This window comes from Aulonocara stuartgranti, assembly GCF_965226115.1.
Source record: "Aulonocara stuartgranti genome assembly, chromosome: 4".
Taxonomy (NCBI): domain Eukaryota; kingdom Metazoa; phylum Chordata; class Actinopteri; order Cichliformes; family Cichlidae; genus Aulonocara; species Aulonocara stuartgranti.
This window is the reverse complement of record NC_138942.1, coordinates 13,820,294-13,839,977: the sequence shown is the minus strand read 5'-3', so window position 1 is coordinate 13,839,977 and position 19,684 is coordinate 13,820,294. Positions and strand designations below refer to the sequence as shown.

The 19,684-nt window shown below is 38.0% G+C and overlaps 3 protein-coding genes across 7 annotated transcripts in view; all 3 read right to left on the bottom strand.

Annotated features, from left to right (window-relative positions):
- The window catches only part of LOC309705346 (E3 ubiquitin-protein ligase rnf213-alpha-like), a 32,556-nt gene extending 22,443 nt beyond the window's left edge, over positions 1–10,113 (bottom strand). Inside the window, exons 1-16 of the mRNA XM_082531102.1 lie at positions 9,970–10,113; positions 8,305–8,423; positions 6,433–6,590; positions 4,837–5,523; positions 4,549–4,715; positions 4,290–4,457; positions 2,823–3,022; positions 2,409–2,698; positions 2,057–2,313; positions 1,716–1,928; positions 1,410–1,602; positions 1,185–1,240; positions 713–887; positions 468–629; positions 264–362; positions 56–178 (exon numbers count right to left, since the gene is read on the bottom strand). Coding sequence (XP_082387228.1) covers positions 56–178; positions 264–362; positions 468–629; positions 713–887; positions 1,185–1,240; positions 1,410–1,602; positions 1,716–1,928; positions 2,057–2,313; positions 2,409–2,698; positions 2,823–3,022; positions 4,290–4,457; positions 4,549–4,715; positions 4,837–5,523; positions 6,433–6,590; positions 8,305–8,404 — 3,048 coding nt within the window. The 5' untranslated portion in view covers positions 8,405–8,423; positions 9,970–10,113. The remainder of the gene's footprint in view (positions 1–55; positions 179–263; positions 363–467; positions 630–712; positions 888–1,184; positions 1,241–1,409; positions 1,603–1,715; positions 1,929–2,056; positions 2,314–2,408; positions 2,699–2,822; positions 3,023–4,289; positions 4,458–4,548; positions 4,716–4,836; positions 5,524–6,432; positions 6,591–8,304; positions 8,424–9,969) is intronic.
- An 800-nt stretch (positions 10,114–10,913) lies between these two features.
- LOC309705921 (B-cell receptor CD22-like) lies at positions 10,914–14,439 on the bottom strand. The gene is made up of 8 exons (XM_082531999.1): positions 14,348–14,439; positions 13,992–14,249; positions 13,043–13,288; positions 12,811–12,901; positions 12,699–12,741; positions 12,364–12,467; positions 12,228–12,287; positions 10,914–10,959 (listed from the first exon to the last, which is right to left on the bottom strand). The coding sequence occupies exons 2-8, from the start codon at positions 14,233–14,235 to the stop codon at positions 10,926–10,928; spliced, it is 822 nt and encodes a 273-aa protein (XP_082388125.1). The 5' UTR covers positions 14,236–14,249; positions 14,348–14,439; the 3' UTR covers positions 10,914–10,925.
- Positions 14,440–15,956: 1,517 nt separating this feature from the next.
- LOC309705791 (uncharacterized protein) lies at positions 15,957–19,684 on the bottom strand. Of its 5 annotated transcripts, XR_014276614.1 has the most exons (9): positions 19,359–19,684; positions 18,937–19,275; positions 18,593–18,850; positions 17,504–17,759; positions 17,301–17,388; positions 17,176–17,230; positions 16,927–17,057; positions 16,791–16,844; positions 15,957–16,650 (listed from the first exon to the last, which is right to left on the bottom strand). XR_014276614.1 is itself a non-coding variant. In XM_082531771.1 (8 exons), exons 3-8 carry the CDS (start codon positions 17,673–17,675, stop codon positions 16,518–16,520), a joined length of 633 nt encoding a protein of 210 aa, XP_082387897.1. In that variant the 5' UTR covers positions 17,676–17,759; positions 18,593–18,850; positions 18,937–19,683; the 3' UTR covers positions 15,957–16,517. The 5 variants fall into 5 exon arrangements, 4 of the variants coding, with proteins under 4 accessions (XP_082387897.1, XP_082387898.1, XP_082387900.1 ...); XM_082531771.1 differs by having other exon boundaries at positions 18,937–19,683; XM_082531772.1 differs by lacking the exons at positions 18,593–18,850; positions 18,937–19,275; positions 19,359–19,684 and having other exon boundaries at positions 17,504–18,088.

Genomic DNA, 19,684 nt, shown 5'->3' with positions numbered 1-19,684 from the left:
TAGTGAAAATCACCAATACATCTAAGTTTTAAAAGAATATTAGAAGACTTCATACCTGGCACAAATATGTAACAGCCTCAAGAGCACACCTTTCAATACTAGCTGCAACATGTGGATGGGAATCACTTAGGTTCTCTATGTTGATGCAGTAGTATTCAACTTGATCCAGGGCAGATTCCTAAAAGCACATTTTCACCTAAATCTGTTGAATCTTAAAGAAACAAATGCCTAACTGCCCAATCTCCAAAATGTATCTCACCTACCTGTTTATATTTGCCCTCAAAATCCATGGTGAGTGTTTGCCTCCACTCTTTTGTGCATTCTTCATCTTTGAAGTGGATGCAGATTACATTATTCCACATCTGTAAAACACAACCATATTTTATGCATTCTCTACAATGATGAGGTTAGAGTATGTTTCTTTATATTTTGGGGGTTCTTTTTAGACATTAAACGAAACTGCTCACTTCAATCTCCTCTGTTGCCTTAACTTGGCGTAAGGATAACACGCTCCTGGTGAGCAAAGCCTGTTTAAAGGACCGACTGATCCATCCTCTCATTATGGTCATCGCCTGTGTGGTTGCCATGCCTTTCACATACTGTTGCTTTTCATCTCCTTCTTGGGTCTCCTGAATGTGAATCATTAGATTATGAAGGTTTACTGTCTGCCAAACTAAAACCATGATTTATAAGATGTGTGCACGTTGAATACCTGTTGCTTGTTACATTGAACAAAGTTTGTCACTGACGCAACCAGATTCATGCATGCCACAGGAATATCAGGATAGTTCTGGGTAACTAAAGCTGGTTTGACTCCTCTGCAGATCTTCTCTAACAGTTTCACTGCTGTTGCCAGGCACTCTCTCCTGTAAGACTCTGTAAAGTAACTATGATAAACAAAAACACGAAGATCAGAACACCAGTACTTCCATAGATTTCCCTCTACATGGACACACTTAGTTACAGAACACACAACACCTGATATAAACAGCATTCAGAGGAACATTCACATTGTCAATGTCATAACTTCAAAACCAGACACCCCTCTTAAGCCTACACTAAATTACAAGCTTTTCAATACAGAAAAACATGTAAATTCATTTAAGAGGCAGACATTTTTTACACTTCCAGCAAGTGTCTACAGACATCATGTCCATGCTTTTTAATTATAAACTGTAAATTACCTGTATTTTTCCTCAACGAGAAGCCCCAGGATATGTGAGATTGTGTCCGATACTCCCTAAAAACAGAAAACCATCCATGCTAATCATTTTATTAACCTGGGTCCTAAAAAATGCTCAATTGTCATGGACAGTTGTCACCTGGGCACATTCCACTGAAAGAAAAAGCTGTGAGGTCCAAAATCTACAGTGATTATCCTACATCCCTGTTTCTTTAACTCCACTTACCTGCATGGTGCTGAAGGTGATTTCCTGAGGAGCCTTATTGAAGAAGACATGAAGTACGTCCAGAAGCTCAGCCTTAAGTTCAGTACTACACTCTATCAGTTCATCAAGTGACATCAGGTACAAGCAGGATCGAATTAAGAGCGCGTCCACCTCCATTAAGTGGCTGTAATTTTTCATCAGTTTTACTAGCGCCCTGAAACATAAGCAAACAAAGATTACCCAGTAAGAGAACCATTAATTCCAGATAAATGTAAATCTTCTGGAAGATGTGCAACAGTATGTCGGCAAAGGAACAGGGAATCACACCTCTTTTCTTGACTGTTCATGTATGCCGAGGTGTTTAAATCAAGGCCTCCCAAACCTGCCCAAGCTGGGCCATACTTCAAGTTTCCAGATGTTGGTGCTTCAAAAGGCTTTGAAGTGCCTTTAAGGAGGTGGAGAAGTGGCAGTACCATAATCCATCGAGTCATCCCAGATCTTTTTATAGTGTTTATCAGAAGAACCAATGTTTCTGGCAAACTATGAGAAGATTATTTGAACACATGAACAGAAAATTAAAGTAAATGGGGGCAGTAAAGTTAATACTTTTAAATTAGCAGATTATGAAGGTATGATACCAAGATTATTAAAAAAGATTAGGTAAGTACCTGAGAATAGACACATCTTGAGAAAATTCTGCCCAGTACTGAAGGAAGTTATCCTTCTCTAGTTTGGGTAAACACAGTGCAGTACAAAGCTGATTGAGCTCAGAATTCTCGAGTCTGATTCGATACTGTCTCCATACATAAACCATGACCGCCGCAGCTCTTAAGGGATCCTGAATGTAACGGCTCTTACGATCTCCATCCTTCAGCAGTTGAGGAATTACATCTGCCAGCATAAATTCTTTAAGCAACCTCTTCACCTAAGAATGTATAACAGCCAAAAGAAGGGTAAGTTTCAGTGACCATACCATACATGTGTATTTTTAGACCTTGTACACAGAGATTTTGAACTTACATCATCTTCCCCATATTGTAGGGAGTACCACTTCTTTTCTTTTTCTTCATACACAAAAGGTTCCCCATAAACCTGCATGAACTGATTGAGCTGGATCATAAAACTTCGTAAATTGGTCTCAGTCCAGCTCCTCAGGAGGTCAAATATGGTTTCCAACATTATGTTTCCTGCAATTTCTCTGCCTTGAATCAGGTTCTTTCTTTGATCAGGCCATAATACTTCCTTAATACGTTTGAGCATGCTTTTCGAAGGCTCGGCGCAAATGATGTCATCATATTGATGCCAGTCCCCTTAAGAAAAAACAAAACAAAAAAAAGATAAAAACACACATTTAACTGTAAGGCAAATACAACAAAATACAGTGAAGCCATTAGCCAATAAAAACAAAGCTGGCTACATGAAAGTTATATTTACCATCATCATTGATAAGGTTGGGTTTCACAAACAAACATCTGTTGGTAGTGTGTGTAGAATCCATTTTGTATATGTATTCATACTCATATGTCTCTTTTTTATTCCTGTAGACAACATATTTGTATGGTATTGACGCAGACACAGCTTTTTTGCTAGCTGGCAGGCTGCCTTCGACCAGAAACCCATGCTCTCCAAAATCCCTACATGAAAAAGAAATGTGTGGTACATTTTGTCAAGTCAGTCATAAAGGATATAATAAGCGTTTAGGATAATAGATGCTTCACATTTAGAATTTCAAAATAAAATAATGGTATAAATGGTAAATATACTCTTATGAGCCACAACAATAGAACCACTGATAGGTGACGTGAATATTATTTCTTCCCAAACATACATATTACTGGGTGACATGTATTAGACAGGAAGTCAACAATTCCTGAGGCTGATGTTTTGAAAACAGAGGAAAAAACAGACTAACAAGAAATGATTGGTTCACAGCAAAACATTCAGCGTAGAGTGCTGCTGGTATGCAGTGGCTACTGCCTAACAGAACGGCCAAGGAAATGAAAGTGGTGAACCAACAACAGGGTAATGAGTATCCAAGGCTCATTCTTGATATACATAGGCTGAAGCATGTGGTCCAGTTACAGCAAAAAATTACTAGAAATAAAAATTGTTAAAAAAAAAAACCTTCATGTTTGCTATGACAGCAAAGCATGAAAACATAGAGCATCATGGTTCACTGTGATTCACTAGGGCATTGTTTCTGAAGGTTCCTGGTACCTTTACATGTTTACAGAGTTTGTAAAACAATCTTTTAAGAACTAGTTATGTATGTTTTTATTGTTTTTTCTTAAGTGGACCAGTCACAGTCCATGATGCCCACCCTTGCTTTGGCAAAAGCACTTACAGTGGGCACTTGAACAAGAAAAATGGACACGGCAGTAACAGTAGTCCACTGAAATCTGATTAATCAGATTTTGTTTTGCATCACATGGTTGGCACAGTGTGTGTTTATAAATTATATGAGAAGGAGAGGAGGGCATGCTATGGGACAAGGACAGGGGTCTTCTGGGAATCCTTGGCTTCTGGTGACCATTACCTTGGCATCTAACTAAACTTTTTTTAGAAAATGTACACTCCCAGTTACAGTTCAATGCTTCCAGACAAACTACACACACTTTTCAGCAACGATCTGGGGAATAAACAGTTAAAGGCATAATTCTTCAGATCAAAATTTAATCAAGCATCTGTGGGAAAAACAAGTCAAATCTATAGACGTCTCACTTCTTAATACTGCTGAGGACTGATCTGTACAGACTATCTTCCAAGGTTGTGTGGAGTCTGTGCCTTACCAGTTGGTTTTAATGTTGTGGCTTACTACTTGCATAGGCACCAATTCAGAGATTACTGATGTCAAATAACCTATTCATACTACAGCCTAGTGTTTCCAGCTTGTTAAAGTACCTGGTCACAAACAGTTCAGCTGCATTGTCTTCCCATTTTCCAATGCATGACCCAGCCCTGATGAATATTCGATCTTCTCCAGGATCAAATTTGAAATCTTTCGAGAGAACAGCATGGAAGTAAATTGTGAGTCTGTCATGTGCTGCAATATTCGTGTTCCTTGTCAATCTGAAAAGCAAAAGTAAATTTGTTGGATAAAAAAAATTTGCAAAGATGAGTTAAAGGCAAAGTATACAGTTTACTGAGAGGATTTTATCACCTTTTTGGGGGCGGAGCTGTTTGAGCTTTTGAGCTTTTGCTGTTATCACCACCGTCTTTAGATCCTTTGTTATCATTTGAAGGCTGAGCTGGAGTCGAGTCCTGCCCGCTCCCTGACTGCTGAATCTCCATGTTCTCCACTGGGTCCACACTGGAGCCGCTGTCAGCCTGTAGCATTAAATATGTTGGATAAATACATCTCAAGGTTATGGGACTCAGGTCTCCCTCATAAATGTTATTGTTGGTCAATAACAATTATTTTCACATATTCTGACTTAGCCAGTAATACCTTTTCAGTATGAGGTCCAAAAACCTTTTGTTGGCCAGTTGCAACAGGCTGCTTCTGATTCTGTTCCTGCTGATTTTTTCCCTTCTGCGTGTTTTCCTTTGACTGCTTTGCATTTGCAGCCACATTAGCATTCTGGTCCTGTTTAGGTTTTTTAGCATTGTCTGCTTCTTTCTGGTTCTTCAAGGTTTTTTCCTTTGGATCTTTAGCCGTAGTGGCCTTGGTCCCTTTACTTGAAGCTGACTGAGGGGTTGTACTCTTGTTGTCCTCTGAGGCAGGACGTTGAGCTGGAGTGTCGGCTGGTCCTGTCTTCTGTGGCTGATTGTCAGGAGATGTGTGTGCATTGCTCTCCATCTCGTTCATGCTATTTGTTGCCGCCTCAGATTGCTCCACTGTTTTTGCCTGTACTGGGGCATCAGACTTTTCACTCTGATTGGTTTGTGCATCTTCAGCAATGGCAACAACATCATTAGCTGGCAAGAAACTAGGCTGGCTTTCTAACGAGGAAAACCTATCTTGGAGTGAATCTGGTGTTGTGTCCATTTCATTGTCTGAGCTTTCACTGTCAGAAGAGTCTCTTTCTCCCTGTGTCTCCTTCCCCTGCTTATCTCCCGGAGAAATGTGTGACAGATCTTGATCTGATGACAAGGTGCCATCTTTTTTCTTTTTGTTCTTCCTTTTCTTTTTTTTCTATGTAGACAAAACAAACAAAACAAAAAAAACCCAGATCTGTTTTGAAAATATCACAAATATGATTTCCTATATTAGATAACAAGAACATATTTTAGATTCATAAATACTCAAACCCACTTGACATTTTAAAGACTGAAAAATTTACTTTTTTTAAGGAAGCATATAAATGTAAAAGAAATATATATTAATTTGCATATATGCTTTGTACAATTTATTGCCTAAAATGTATTTAGGAATTTTTGTATTTAGTTTATAAATTCAGGGGGGATCAGACTGATGATGTAGAAGTCTCAAAAACCAAACTTCACCAAAACTTGACTCAAATATGACAGACTAAACATTAAAGGGTTAAACTATACTATTAACTAGTTCCAGGTCACAGAAGTCTGCCTTTACACTTGTGAAAATATTCTTGCAATGTAAAAAATTAAATTTAAACACTCACCTAGAGTGCTTAACAAATTTAATAAAAACAAAATAACAAATGTGTCAAAAACATGTTTAAAACTAAAAATAAGATTGTTATTGATTAGGTAAATAAAACTGAACTCGCATTTTTGTAACAAAATTCGAGCCAGCACACTGGACTTCTCTGAGAAGCCACAAATGAACCAATCGAAACATTCAACCAGTAAAACTAATGTTTCTGTTTAGGAATGCAAATAAATAAATGCAAATAAAACAGTAAATTTGAAAATGAACAAATCACAGAAATTATTATAGTTTAGTGATAAAATATATATATAATTTTCATTATATACAGGTGGATTAATTATTATAGAAAAAATGAATTTGGAATAAACCTTACACTGGGTTGTGGCATAAACTCACTGTACACCTACTGTACAAAATATGTCGTTCCCACAGACTAAACCAACAGGCCTGGCAAGATTATGACACGCTCACCTTTTTCTTTGGGTTGTTGTTGATGACCTCGTCATTTGGCCGTTTGGGGGATTTACTGGATTCTTTGTTGTCCACCGGTGGGGTGTTTTTCTGTGAATCTGGCTTCTCAATTGGACCTTCCCCATCTGCTACCAAAGACTTTGGCTGATCGCCTGCATCTATGTTAACAATGAGGGGTTAATAAAAATACATAAATAACTTAATTAAATAAAAATAACAAATTATAAATTATAAGTTAGAAAAAATAAAATAAAATGAGCTAATTTCTAAAGACATGTGAAAACCACTGTGATAAGTCAGAGTATATAGTCCTGCTTTTCATTCTGGCACATCACTTTGCCAGTCAAAGATTTAGAGAAGCATGAACTCTGACAGAGTCAACATGCATGTTCAATAAATAGTTAAAATGACATTTTGATTTCTGTCCATAAATTAATAGGGACATATATTAAACCACAAAAGGTGGCATTTGTATGTTTTCACTTTGACCCACGTAGGCAAATTTTCTTTTAACTATAAAGAAAACACCTGAGCTTGTTCAGTAAGTCACAAGGCACAAATTTGCATTTTCTGACCCTTAAAAAGTAGGCCAACACGCTGTCACGATAGGTAATCTTACACCTATGTGGACATGCGGTTAAATCAGAGCCTATTTGCCCTATAAAACAAAAATAAACTAAACAAAAAACTATAAAATATAACTGAAAATTCAAGTGTTGTTAACAGGAATACAAAAATCAAGGTAAAGCACAGAATAAAATAAACACGTAGTTTGAAAACAGTTGATATATGTACAATCTTAATGGAAAGTCTGGTTAAACAAAAAAAAAAATCTTTGAACTGTTTTCTAAAAGAGTCCACAGAGTCAGCTAAATGCAGTCGTAGTGGGACACGAAAGACACCTGAAAGCCTCTGCTCCCCTTTAGTCTTCAATCTTGTATGAAGAGCAACTAGCAAATTCTGAGCCTGTGATCGAAGACTGCAAGCAGCAGTATGTTTGGTAAGAAGCTGGGATTAATAGTCTGGAGCCTTTCTGTTAAGTGCTCTGTAGGTCAGTACAAGAATTTTAAAATGAATCAAAGTCTACTGAGAGCCAGTGTAAAGAGCAAGAATAATATGAGCTCACTTGTTAGAATCCATTACTAGTCTGGCAGCTGCATTTTTGTTTACCTCAGAGACAAAACAGGTTTATCCCTGCCAGGAAACAGGGCATTACAGTAACACGTAATGACACAAGAGCACGGATCATTTTCTCCAGTTCAGCCAAGAAGGCCTTATGTCACAATTTAGAAGTGTGGGGTTTTTTTGAGTTAAAAAAATTAAGAAACAGGAATGAGAAATGAAAGAATACATGCAAGGAATCTAAACTTTCCAAATACTGGATGCTGGATTGATTTTTAGGATATAATAATGGCCTTTAGTCTTAGTTTTCCTTGACTAAAGGCTTAGTATGAACTGATAACACAGATGTATCTACAATCTCTTTTTTTTCCCCCACATTATGCAAGCCGTACCTAATTTTGCTTTGACATGTGCAACATGACTAATGTAAATCCTCATGTCAGGAAAAAATGTGCAATATAAGTTATGCGCAGATGAACAGCCCTTATCATCACATAATTTTACATGATTAAATTCCTTGTATACAGGTTTTTAATCTATATTTATAGAAAAGTGTAATTTCATTATGTCTGCAGAGCTGCATGTTCAAACTATAATTTTATTTGTTGACAGGCCGTGAAACAGAGCAGTTTAAATAATACAGTACATTATGCCAAATTAACAGGAACAACAAAGTTGTCACTTGGACTTCTTCAAATATTATAAACAACTATATAAAATGAAACCACATTTCTGACCTCATCTACTTACCTTGTGCATTTGTAGGTTTAACAGACAGCTCTAGGCCACAGTCACTGCAGAATTTGGCTGTTTTCTCTATAATGTTATGGCCACAGCGTGAGCACTTCATCTTCAGGCTTCAGTGATCACTGCAAAGAAAGAAACTATTTTCACTTCAAGACCATCTCAAAATTTTCTTTCACTTTCTATTTTGGCAGCCGATGTCACATGAAACTGTGTTCAGCTACACAACAACACACCAGTCACAATGTCTTTATCTCCTCTGAACTTTGATCAGTCATACCCAAGAAGCTGGCCTGTGAGAGACTGAATTGGAAGTCATTTTACAAGAGAGTCAGTGAGTCAACTGAACGCCCACATTCATGGCCCGCGAACAAGCATCCAATAAAAAACTGACATTAACCAAAGAGGAAAAAAAACTGGGAACCCTCACAGCACACTTTAATAGCACGCCCTTAAAAGAAAAATTCAGTTAACACTGACCAAAAGTAGTTCTAATGAGGAAATAAGTAATTCTTTATATGCCATAAATAGTTCAAACATGATATAGGACATTTCACAAAGAGTAGAAGCGGAGAAGGTGGTTTTCCTCCTTCCTTTTCCTCATACTTTCAATAAATACTTCACATTACTTATTAGCTGGAAATGTAAAGGCGATATTACGTGAATGACTGAATAACTCAAAATAACATAAATTCGTGAACCACCCAAGTTAATATTATGCCATTATTCTTTGATTTCGATTGATTTTTAATGTCATGAATAAAGAGTCAAAATTGGGTAATCCTTATATCTGCTGGGATCAAGTCATTCAATCCAGCGATGGATACTTCGCTTTCATTTCTGCATAATTCATCTGGCAATCGCTCTCCCTCTTTGTCAAACGCATGGTCTTCATTGGACTTCTGGTTACACTTTAATGCAACAATTGCTTTGGGCGTTTTCAATCCACTGAGAAAGGCTATTAAGGTTTAAGACATCTGACCCAAATACAAATAAATACACTGTGAAATATAACTGGTTCAACCCAGTTTGATTTTAGAGCCCAACCAATAATGCCTTTTTGTGAGACTGATGTCAATAATTAGTAAGTTTGCAGGAATATAATCAATTTAGTATAAGCAAGGAAAGGAAATGAACAATCAGCATCAAGGTCGAAAAAGAAAGAAACGCACACGTTTTACGTCACTTCTTGCGTGCCAGTGCGTTTGACAACAACAAAACAGAGAGAAAGCGAACTAAATGGCCACGAAGTCACTGACAAAATAAAACCTGCAGAATCACGACAAGCTTAGCAGCAGCAGGGAAGGCTCTTAGTCACACTACAGAGAGCACTATTGCTAAAATTAAGTAGCGACTCTGCTAACTAGCTTCCCCGAAGCAGCCAGCCTAATGAGCTGCGCAGCTAACATTAGCTTGGGCAGTTAGCTCTGATTCACTCTCAATAATAAACGGAGATACTATTAGAAAGAATGAACGTCAACCAAACTTCATTACCCCGTAACCCAGCTGGAGCCAGACAGACCTGGCCCAAGGCAGCGCAGTCTGATAGCTAATTCTGTTATTAGGATGAGTTTATTCCTACTGTGTCACAACGGAAATTCTGACATTGTGACAGTCACCCAATGCTCATAACAATAAATAAATAACAGCCGACCTGAGCCGCCTTCCTACCTTCTCTTCTGTGCTGCAAAAAGGAGAAAGCCTGCAAATCATCTCTGCTGGTCCCACTACGCAGCCGTCAAAGACACGTCCAAGACCTGCTGTCCCCTCGTTTCCGTATCTACTAAAGTTTCGTTTTGTCAGAAATGGGCGTGAGCTAAGTTTACTTCTATAATCACTAATAAAATCGGGGTTTCTTTTGCCTCTGACTAAGCTGGTTTTCATTCATAGGTAATGAAAGCACAAGTTGAACTAGAGACAAACGACCTCTTCTAGGGGTACTTGAGTGCATGGATGCATGTGCTGTAAAGTGATTTAAACTCACCTTATTTTTTTCTTAGCATAAATGAAGTTTATGAAAAAGTATCTTATGGCACAACCTGTGGATGCAACATATTAAACATCTTAATTAAAAAATAATAATTTTTTTTTTCACAGATTGTGATTAAAAAATAAAGTTCATTTGTTTGCTACAGTTTATATTTCAGCATCTGAAATGTACAAAAACCGATTATATTACACAATAATTGTACAGGAAAAACAGCTAAAATGGGGTTGGTCACATGCGGTCAGTTGCCATGTGATGGTGTTTGTTTGTCATTACATTGTACTTTCCTATTGCCTTTAGGCAAGGACAAACTGCTCAATAGACATGCTCTGTGTGACCAGCAGGAGGAAATAAGCATGCTGCAGTTACAAACTCCTGGAAATGTGCCCATAATGTGTAAAAGTTTGAGACTGTTAAGAAAAGGAGAGGGGGGGGGGAAGGCTGGCTTTAAATCTTTTAGGAAACTTCATAAAAAACATTCCAAACTGAATGGAATTCTGCAATCTGTCACATTTGACAGATTTATTTATTTGTTTAACAGCAAAACACTCATGAAAGTAGCACTGGAGCAGCAGATCCTTTCATGCATCAGAATAAGTGACCCTCAACACAGCAGGTTTGTTCCGCTGACATTTGAAGTCTACATGCAGGCTCCTGCAGGCACTGGGTGATGACTGAAAACAAATATTTAAAGTCATAAAAAACAGCTGTTTAGTTTGTAACATTTATAAGCTGATAAGAAAGGAATATGCAGTGAAAAATGAAACCGATCCACACCATCATGTTACAGTAAATTCTCAGTAAAGGCCAACATGCTCAAACTGCATATGTTTATTGTTACACTGAGTGTCCTGTGTTGCCTGTGGAATGACCTTTAGTCCTGTTATGAGCTGTGCCTCTCCATAGCTCTCACAGGACACCCACTCACCTACTGAAGAGAGATTTATTTTGAATGTCTTTGAGTCATATTAGTCAAAAATCTGAACCCAAGCTCATGCTATGCTCTTACATTTTCAACAGAGGGCAGAATAACCCAATTATGTGTAGTAGTATTTCACACTGTACTGTGGCTGCTCATCAGGGTTAAAAAAAAAAAAAAAAAAGTATCTCGAGTTGTTAGGTGTTAGTTGTTAGCTCTAAGTTTTTCCACAACTCCCCTATAGTGGGTCTTAAATGATGTAAAATGAGTGCTGAACACTCCTTTGTGGACCAATGTGCAAGCAAAATGTTAGGTTAAAGTCACTCAGATCAAACCAGCTCACTGGATCTTTGCCATCACCACCTTTAGATGTTGTAGGTGTTCCTCCCACGAGTCACTGTAAATCACCACATCAGGTAGGCTTAACGATTATATCCATTAACCTTTAAAAAGTTAAGGGTGCCCCATGGAGACCAAAGGGTAAAACACTGCAATGAAATAAACCTATTCCTGGAATCGGAAAGGCTGTGTATTCTAAATGCACTTGCCAGTAATATTTACACAAATCTAAGGTTGTGATGTATCTGGCCTTTCCTAGTCTTTCCAGCAGCTCATCAATGAAAGGCAAGGGATAAGGATCGAAACAGGAAATGCTGTTTAGCTTTCTCGAGTCTGGACAAAATTGAAGTTGAGTTCAAGTATCTGACTTAAACACCCAAAATTGGTGTTTCAGCCAAATAGCTGCACTTTGGTACATCGCTTTCATTTTGGGCAGGTCCATTACCGCGATAAGTAGAAACCACTAAACAGACAGCAGTACAAAAGCTTGTGTTCAGGGTGGGGGTTTCCACTGACTCAGACACAGCATACAAGAAGGATGGCAGCAGAGTCATTTTTGCCATTGTTCACTTTGTTTGTTTGATTGATTGATTGATTGATTGATTGATGTTGTCCAATTTGTGCCCTACACTATTGTCTGGAGCTGAACTGTGATTTATGAAATTTGTTCTTGTTGAACTTTACCTGTACAGTGTGCTGTAAATGGTACAATCATCATCCTTAGTTGAGTCCATCTTTTGCTCCCTGCTGATGACATAGTGGATCAGTGAAAAATGCAGCACAAGTTGAATAATATGTTGAAGCTGCAGGGATAGCTCACACGCATGCTTTTGTTTTGCTTTTAAAAACGATCGTTGAGTGCATGACTTCTTCCTCTTGTGACTGGCTCATGTCAACCACGGGATAGTTGCAGTAGTCCGTATTCTAGATACAATAATTAATAAGACATCAAAGAACACATATATAAGTTTCCTGCTTGGTGAATTGTACTCAGTCAGACAACACAAAATAACTTGCGAATAACTTGGGTAAACTATAAATGGGTTTCTTGAATAAACTAACTTATTAGGCAACCTCATAATGAGCTAACCTCTGCATTAAGGAAAAAAACAACACAACCAGTAAGCTTAATTGTAGCGCCATCTGCATGTTTACCTCATTTTCATTTTCTTGTGACTCTGTCCTTTTTGTGCACTGTCTGAAAGAAGAGATTTCCATCACTTTATTGTTGCATGTGTGAGCTGTAACAAATATAAATACACTTTACCCTCTGATGGCAACAACAGTGACCACAATGAGGAGTGCAGCAATAGAAGTACAGATAGCAATCTGATCTCTGGTGCCTGTCCACCAGTACACTGAGGAAACATGGATGTTGCACGTCAAAGTAAAAAAGACTGAACAAGTACGGTTTGTTTGGAAGGGTTTCCAAGGGCAGACTCTTCTTTGCAAAGCTGCGTCTGCACAAGCCACAGTGTTTGGAACATAAATCTATTTACCTTTGCCCCTTAACAGCACTGTAGAGGAGTTGTGACTTCCGTATTTGTTTGTAGCCATGCAGAAATAGTTGTGATCATCCTGAAAATCCTTCTTCAAATGTAGTTCACGTTGGTGTCCTGCTGCTGAAATGTGATCATTATATATTTTAAACCAGGTATAGTTCTCCACTGCTGGATTTGCATGGCTGTGGCAGATCAGGGTCTCTGTTGATGGTGTGACAGAAACTGATGTGTTCCTGGGGCCATCTAAAATAAAGTTATTAGTGAAATCATCTTACATAAATCAGATTCATTATTTTGGTATCTAAATTGTGAGGAAATATTTAATGTGTTGCAGTAAAGAACAATGTTTCCATGCTTAACTCTTACATACTGCTCATATGTCTTCAGAGTATTTGAATGCACAAACAGCCACTTGGCATTAGTAAATGAATCATTCATTCTTAATTTAAGTTTTAGAGAGTAAGGACTGTGTATCTGTTAGATTTTGCAACATTTAGTCAATGATTTAAAATGCTTTTAACTACAATTCATGCTTTAACCTTACATTTATAAAGCATTTTATTCTGTAAATTTCAAAGATTTTATCTGCCGCACATCTATGACCCTCTGAATTATCTTATTATGCACATCCTATTTGATCACTCCTATGCTGTTTTGCTATTTCACTGTTTAACGAGTCCATTACAATTCAAAAGCCAGCAGGCACCTATCTCTGGGAACCTGGGCAAATGTGATGTGAACAGTAACAGTTCTCATAACACTGTCATGGCTGAACTGTAGAAAAACTTTCAACTTTGTAATAGTTTGGGTCATTTTTGCAAAAGTCATCCAATTTCAAGCTGAAAGAATCACATCTCTGGTATTGTTGCTCAGGTCAAATGTCAAAATGGGTCAAATTTGGCCTAAGCAGTATGTAAGGTTTAAAACATTGCTATACAATACTCACGTTCAACATCAACATGTAGGACTCCTGAAGTTGTTCCTGTGCCTGTTTTTAGAGAACAAGTGTAGTTTCCAGAGTTTGTGAAGGAAACATTTCTTAATTGCAGCACTCGTCCATCCTGCAGGTGTTCTCCATTCTTAAACCAGATGAAGACAGATGAGAAGTTGCCAACATCACATCTGTCTGTGCAAGTAAGATTCACAGAGTCGCCTTCCTGGATTGATTCGTGTCTTTTGAGTTTCGTCATGGAAATGTTAAAATCTATGAGAGAAATGAATAACTTATGTTTCGACCTTGTCAGATTAAACAGCAAAGGGGAGTCGAAATTCTTTAAAAAGAAAACCAAAATTAAATCTTACCAACGATTTTTAGTGTTGACCCACTTTTTCCAGTCCATTGGCCATTTGTGGAGTTGGTTATAAATCTAAAGGCATATTTTCCTTCATCACTGTGCTCCACTTGGTGTATTTGCAGTGAACAGTTATTCCGTTTGTTACCAACATACTGAAATCGCGAAGAGCTATTATTTGAGCCACTGTGATAAATGAACGGACCTGCAAAAATATATTTGTGTCCCCACATGACTTCCTGTACTATGTGTTTGTCAGGATAGGAAAATGAACAAAGAATGACAACAGATGATCCTTTCACTACACACATATGAGGCTGTTGATAGTCTACCTTCCACTTACTGCAGAGAACACCTGGAACAGAAGCATTAATCTTAATTTTCTATTGCTTAAACATTTCGAAATTCCTTTAAAATAAGAAATAAATGTCGCACTTACCTCCAAAGAACAGTGTTAGTGTCAATTTTAGGGTGATGTGTTCAGTGCACATGTTGGAGCTTTTTTAAGTTACACAAGCATAAAGTTTAGAATCACTTAAAGTTATCACGAACGGACAGAGAAAAAGTGACTTTGTCCTTTATCTTCTTTGTCTGCTATGTGCTACTTTCTACATGGTAGGTGCCATCTGGTCATGCAAACCACGGATGCAGTCAACATCTAAGGTTTAGAAGAGAGCATATGAAACCATGTAGCAGCATCAGAGGCGCTGTGGTATGTTTGTTTTTTTTTTCTCTGCTCTTCTTTTCTAACCAAATGTTGCTGGAACATAACGATTCATTCTCTTGAATCTCATGCATGTCACCAGACGTTTTACTGCCCACCACTGATTAACAGCTAACACTCATATCACACAACAATGAACAGATTTCACAGCAAATTTATAATATGAACCCCTCTGTGGGAAAAATGGGAAACGACTCACGTGCACAGCCATTATTGCTAGGTTTGATGTTGATGCATGTAATGTGCCATTACAGTGTTTTATTCACATTATCTTATAATGCATGACTTGTAAAGACAAGCAGTGGCATGGTGCACAGATCCGTGTTTTAAATCCGCACTGAGGCTTTTCTGTGTGGAGTTTCTATGTTCTCTCTGTGTCTGTGTGGGTCTTTCTGACTTCCTACCACAATCCATAGGCCACATGGGTCACATTAGGTTACTTATTTCTGACCCTGCCTCCTACCCTGGGTAAGGAGGTCAGTCCACTGATAGATGAACGCACTGACTGATCATGTCCACAGTGACAAACCGATCTGAACTGCAGAGAATTTCTAGAATTGATAGCGAGGTGAGTGGCTGAGTTCTTGAAGTTTAAGAACTTCTGAGAATTTGTCACTGTTGTCTCTTTAAGTCGAATCATAGACAAGAACAATTTGTAGTTCTTTTAAAAAAGCATTCACACACTGCTCTTTACTTTTCTTTCCTACTTCATTTGTCTGTTTTCTTTTTCTTTGCATTATACATCACATACTAATGGAATATTGACAGTATAGTACTGCCTCTGATTACTATTATCCACTGGAGTTCATTACAGTAATGTGAAAACACCTCCTTCTTCTTCTTTCTAAATTCCCCCTGTGACCTGCTACCTCAGATCTAAAATTGTGTTGTTTGAGTAATTGAAGACCCAATCGCAGGAGACATAATGTTCAACAGAAAGTGAGCTTTAATGGAGGAAATAAATCCAATACAAAATGGTTTAAAAAGGAACTCCAAATAGCAAAATCCAAAAGGCACAAAGGAGACTAGAACAGTACAGCGTACCATCAGGAACGTAACTGAACAAGACCGACACAACACAGCAAAGGAATATACATACACACCAAGGGCTGATTAGGGATTACACAACAGGAAATCAGGTGAGGACAGATAGGAAGCAGTAAAACCAGTAAAACAGAAAAGAGAACAAACAAGACAAACACCGAAGTTAATGCTAACACAAGAGAATGCCGAGCATTAACAATAGTGAAAAATGGGGGGAATGCATAAATAAAATACAGTACTCACAACATACTAAAATAATAAATAATATAGAATGACAAAGAATTCAACCTGGAGCTGGAATCAAGCAGAAGATCTCGAACCCCAACATCAAATCTTGGGACATGAATGGGCAGTATGGGAGAGTGGGCAGGTCACTGTTCCTCTCCTCACAAGTTCACCCAGTGTGAAGTCACTAGAACTTTGACCCCTTTAACAAACAGGCTCCCTCTTCAGTATATGGAGGCTGCTTTCTTTTAGGCGAGGCATATATTGGGCCAGCTGCCTCCTGTCGGTTCTGTGGGTGGTTCAAAGCTGCACAAACTGGTCTAAGTAATGATACAGAAATGACAGCATGTAACAGAATGAAGTGTCCATAGCTCCTGACAGATACACAATTTCCCATATTATCGTTATTATTACTATCATTATTATTAGTAGTAGTAGTGGTATACTGTCTGAGTCTTACCTGCAAACTGTGCTGTAAATGACATCTTCACTTTGGGTGTTCTTCTGCTGCTCCCTGCACGTAATACATTCTATCAGCATGTTCCTCCAGTACAATAAATAATATATTTTTATCTTATATTGTTGAAATATCTCACGCGTTTGGCTTTCTTTTGTTGTGGAAGTAAACAGCCGCGTAGACGATTTCAGTGGTTTCTCCTTCACTCTGATCCTGATGTTGTGGTTGGTTATCATCACACATTGAGAGCCTGCTGACACGACCTGTGTTCTAGATAAAGTCACAAAGAAGCAACGCACAATTAACAACAATCTTCATTTTTTTCTACTGAACTCTAAATTTGAACTTCTGTTATTAATTAATGATTGTCCAGCAGTAATAGTAGCACCTGCGATTCTTTCTCACCACTTTCCACCGGTGACCTCATTTGCTTTTTGTTAAGTCTGAAAGATAAACAGAATTTAGGCGATGTGTTACAAAATTAGTGACATTTCAAAATTAGGTAACACTCACCTTCTAACAGCAATAAAAGTGGTCACAATCAGAACTACAGCAACTGTTACAATGACAAGTACGTATCCCCAAAACATTGGCCAGTTTTCTGTGAAACAAATTCATTGTTTTAATTCAGTAATGCCAGAGCCAAGCAAACTTTTAATGGTTATTGATACGAGTCAGAAAGCATCCAATAGCACCAGCCACTCAAACCTGCTTACTTTTAATGTTTAAAGTGACAACAGAAGAGTTTTGACTTCCGTGTTTGTTGGTGACACTGCATAAATACTGGTCACTGTCCCTAGGGTGGAACACTGGCTGATGTCCAACATTTACAGAATCACCTGCAGCTATTCTGAACCACGTATAATTCTCCACGGGGGGGGTTTGCATGACTGCTGCAAATCAGGGTAAAGTCGCTGCCAGGGTCTGCCCCCAAAGGTGGTTGGACAAGCACTGTGGTGTTCCTAGGGCCATCTGAAAATTAATTTTATTATTTGGGCGTTATCGTTGTCAGTTATCATTGTGAAAATTTAGAAATATGCAAAGGACCACATAAGAAGCAACCTTCCCAATTTTTCAAGCACTAGGAGTACACTAACCTCCAGATCCTTAATTTAAAGCTGAATATCTGGACTTTGATCACATCTTGCCTGTTTAATTTAAAACCCACTGTGCTGGTGTGCAGTGACAAAGTCACAAAAACTGTGTAATTATCCAGAAATCATCCTTGGACGTAATTGCACATTACTCAACTCCCTATGAGTCAGCAGTAGGTGACTAGAACTGATGGCAGCATATAAAGCCCACGGCTCTCACGCTAGAGACCGGGGTTCACATCCAGCTTAGATCTGTTATGTGTAGGTAACAATAGCAGTTTAGCTTATAATAAGAAAAGACTGAAGTTTTAATTAAGACTAAATAAATATTGCATGAGAATATTTGCATCAGAATTAATGTATTTTAGTGTGCACATTAAAGCTAGTTTGCGTATGTGTTATTCTTAAAATAAGTCCCAGAAGCTTGAGCAGAAATATCATACCAATTAGACAGTCATTAAAAGCCCCCGTGCATTTCTGTGATGTAATACCTCAATGACTATATAACAGTATAAATAGTGTAATTCACTGATCTACTTCTCACTAATAATTCTTAGACATTTCCCATTATCAGGTTATTCAATGCTATAAACAGTTCAGAGATTTAAGATGCTAAAAGGCAGAATGTAGGAGATCATTACTCATTACTATTTCAGCATCATTAATTATTCCTTTTTACCTTAAAGTACTGATCTTGTGTCTTGTACTCACATTCAACATCTATACCCAGGACTCTTGAAGTTGATCCTAAGTGTGTTTTTAGAGAACAAGTGTAGTTTCCAGAGCTTGTAGGGGACACGTTTCTTAAATAAAGAGCTGCTCCTTCGTGTAATGGCTCTCCATTCTTAAACCAGGTGTACGCAGATGAAATCTTACCACCATCACAACTGTTCATGCAGGTGAGATTTACAGAGTCGCCTTCCCTTATTGCTTCCTTTACAGAAGGTTTTGACATAAAAATAGTCAAATCTGAAAAAGCAAAGCGACACTTTAATCTTAACTGTTAAAAGCTTTTATTTATTTAAAGAACAACAACAGCAGCAACAAAAACTTACCAACAACCTTCAGTACTGGGGCATTTTCTTCATGAGGTCTATTAGACCTGGTGTTAAATCTGACAAAGTATCTCCCTACATCACTACACTCCACCTGGTGTATTTTCAAAGAACAATTGTGATATGTGTTTCCGATGTACTGGAATCTTGTGAAAAGAGTTCGTAAACTGCTAGAAATTAAGCGAGCCTTTAAAGTAGCAGGCTGTAGGTGACCCCACAGGACCCTCACTGTTTGGTTGTCAGGATTTTGAAATGAACAAAGAAAAATGACTGAGGAGCCTTTGACTGCACAAATAAGACGCTGCTGATGCTTCACTTTCCACATATTGCAGAGAACACCTAAAAAAGACAGATTCACTCGATAGCTGTAATCGTTTAGCATTCTTGTAAAACATTAAAGAAGATACAAGTGCTGCATTTACCTGTCAGAAACAGCAACATTAACATCCATGTCAGGTGTCTGTGTTCTTCATACATACTTGAAACTCCTTTCTGATGTTAAAATGCTCACAAGAAGAGACATTTGCAAGTTTGCATTTGATCTTTTGTTCTCAAAATGAACATCTCCTCTTTTTTTTCCTTCTTTACTGATTTTGTACTCTAGATACTGTACACACTGCTTCCTGTAAAGAAAAAAAAAAGACTTAAAATCAGGTCATCTAAGCCGCAGTTTCAAGAAACACGATATCTCTTGCCGTTTAACTGAGAGCAGTACCGAGAAACCCCATCCCCTGTGCATGTGCGTGAC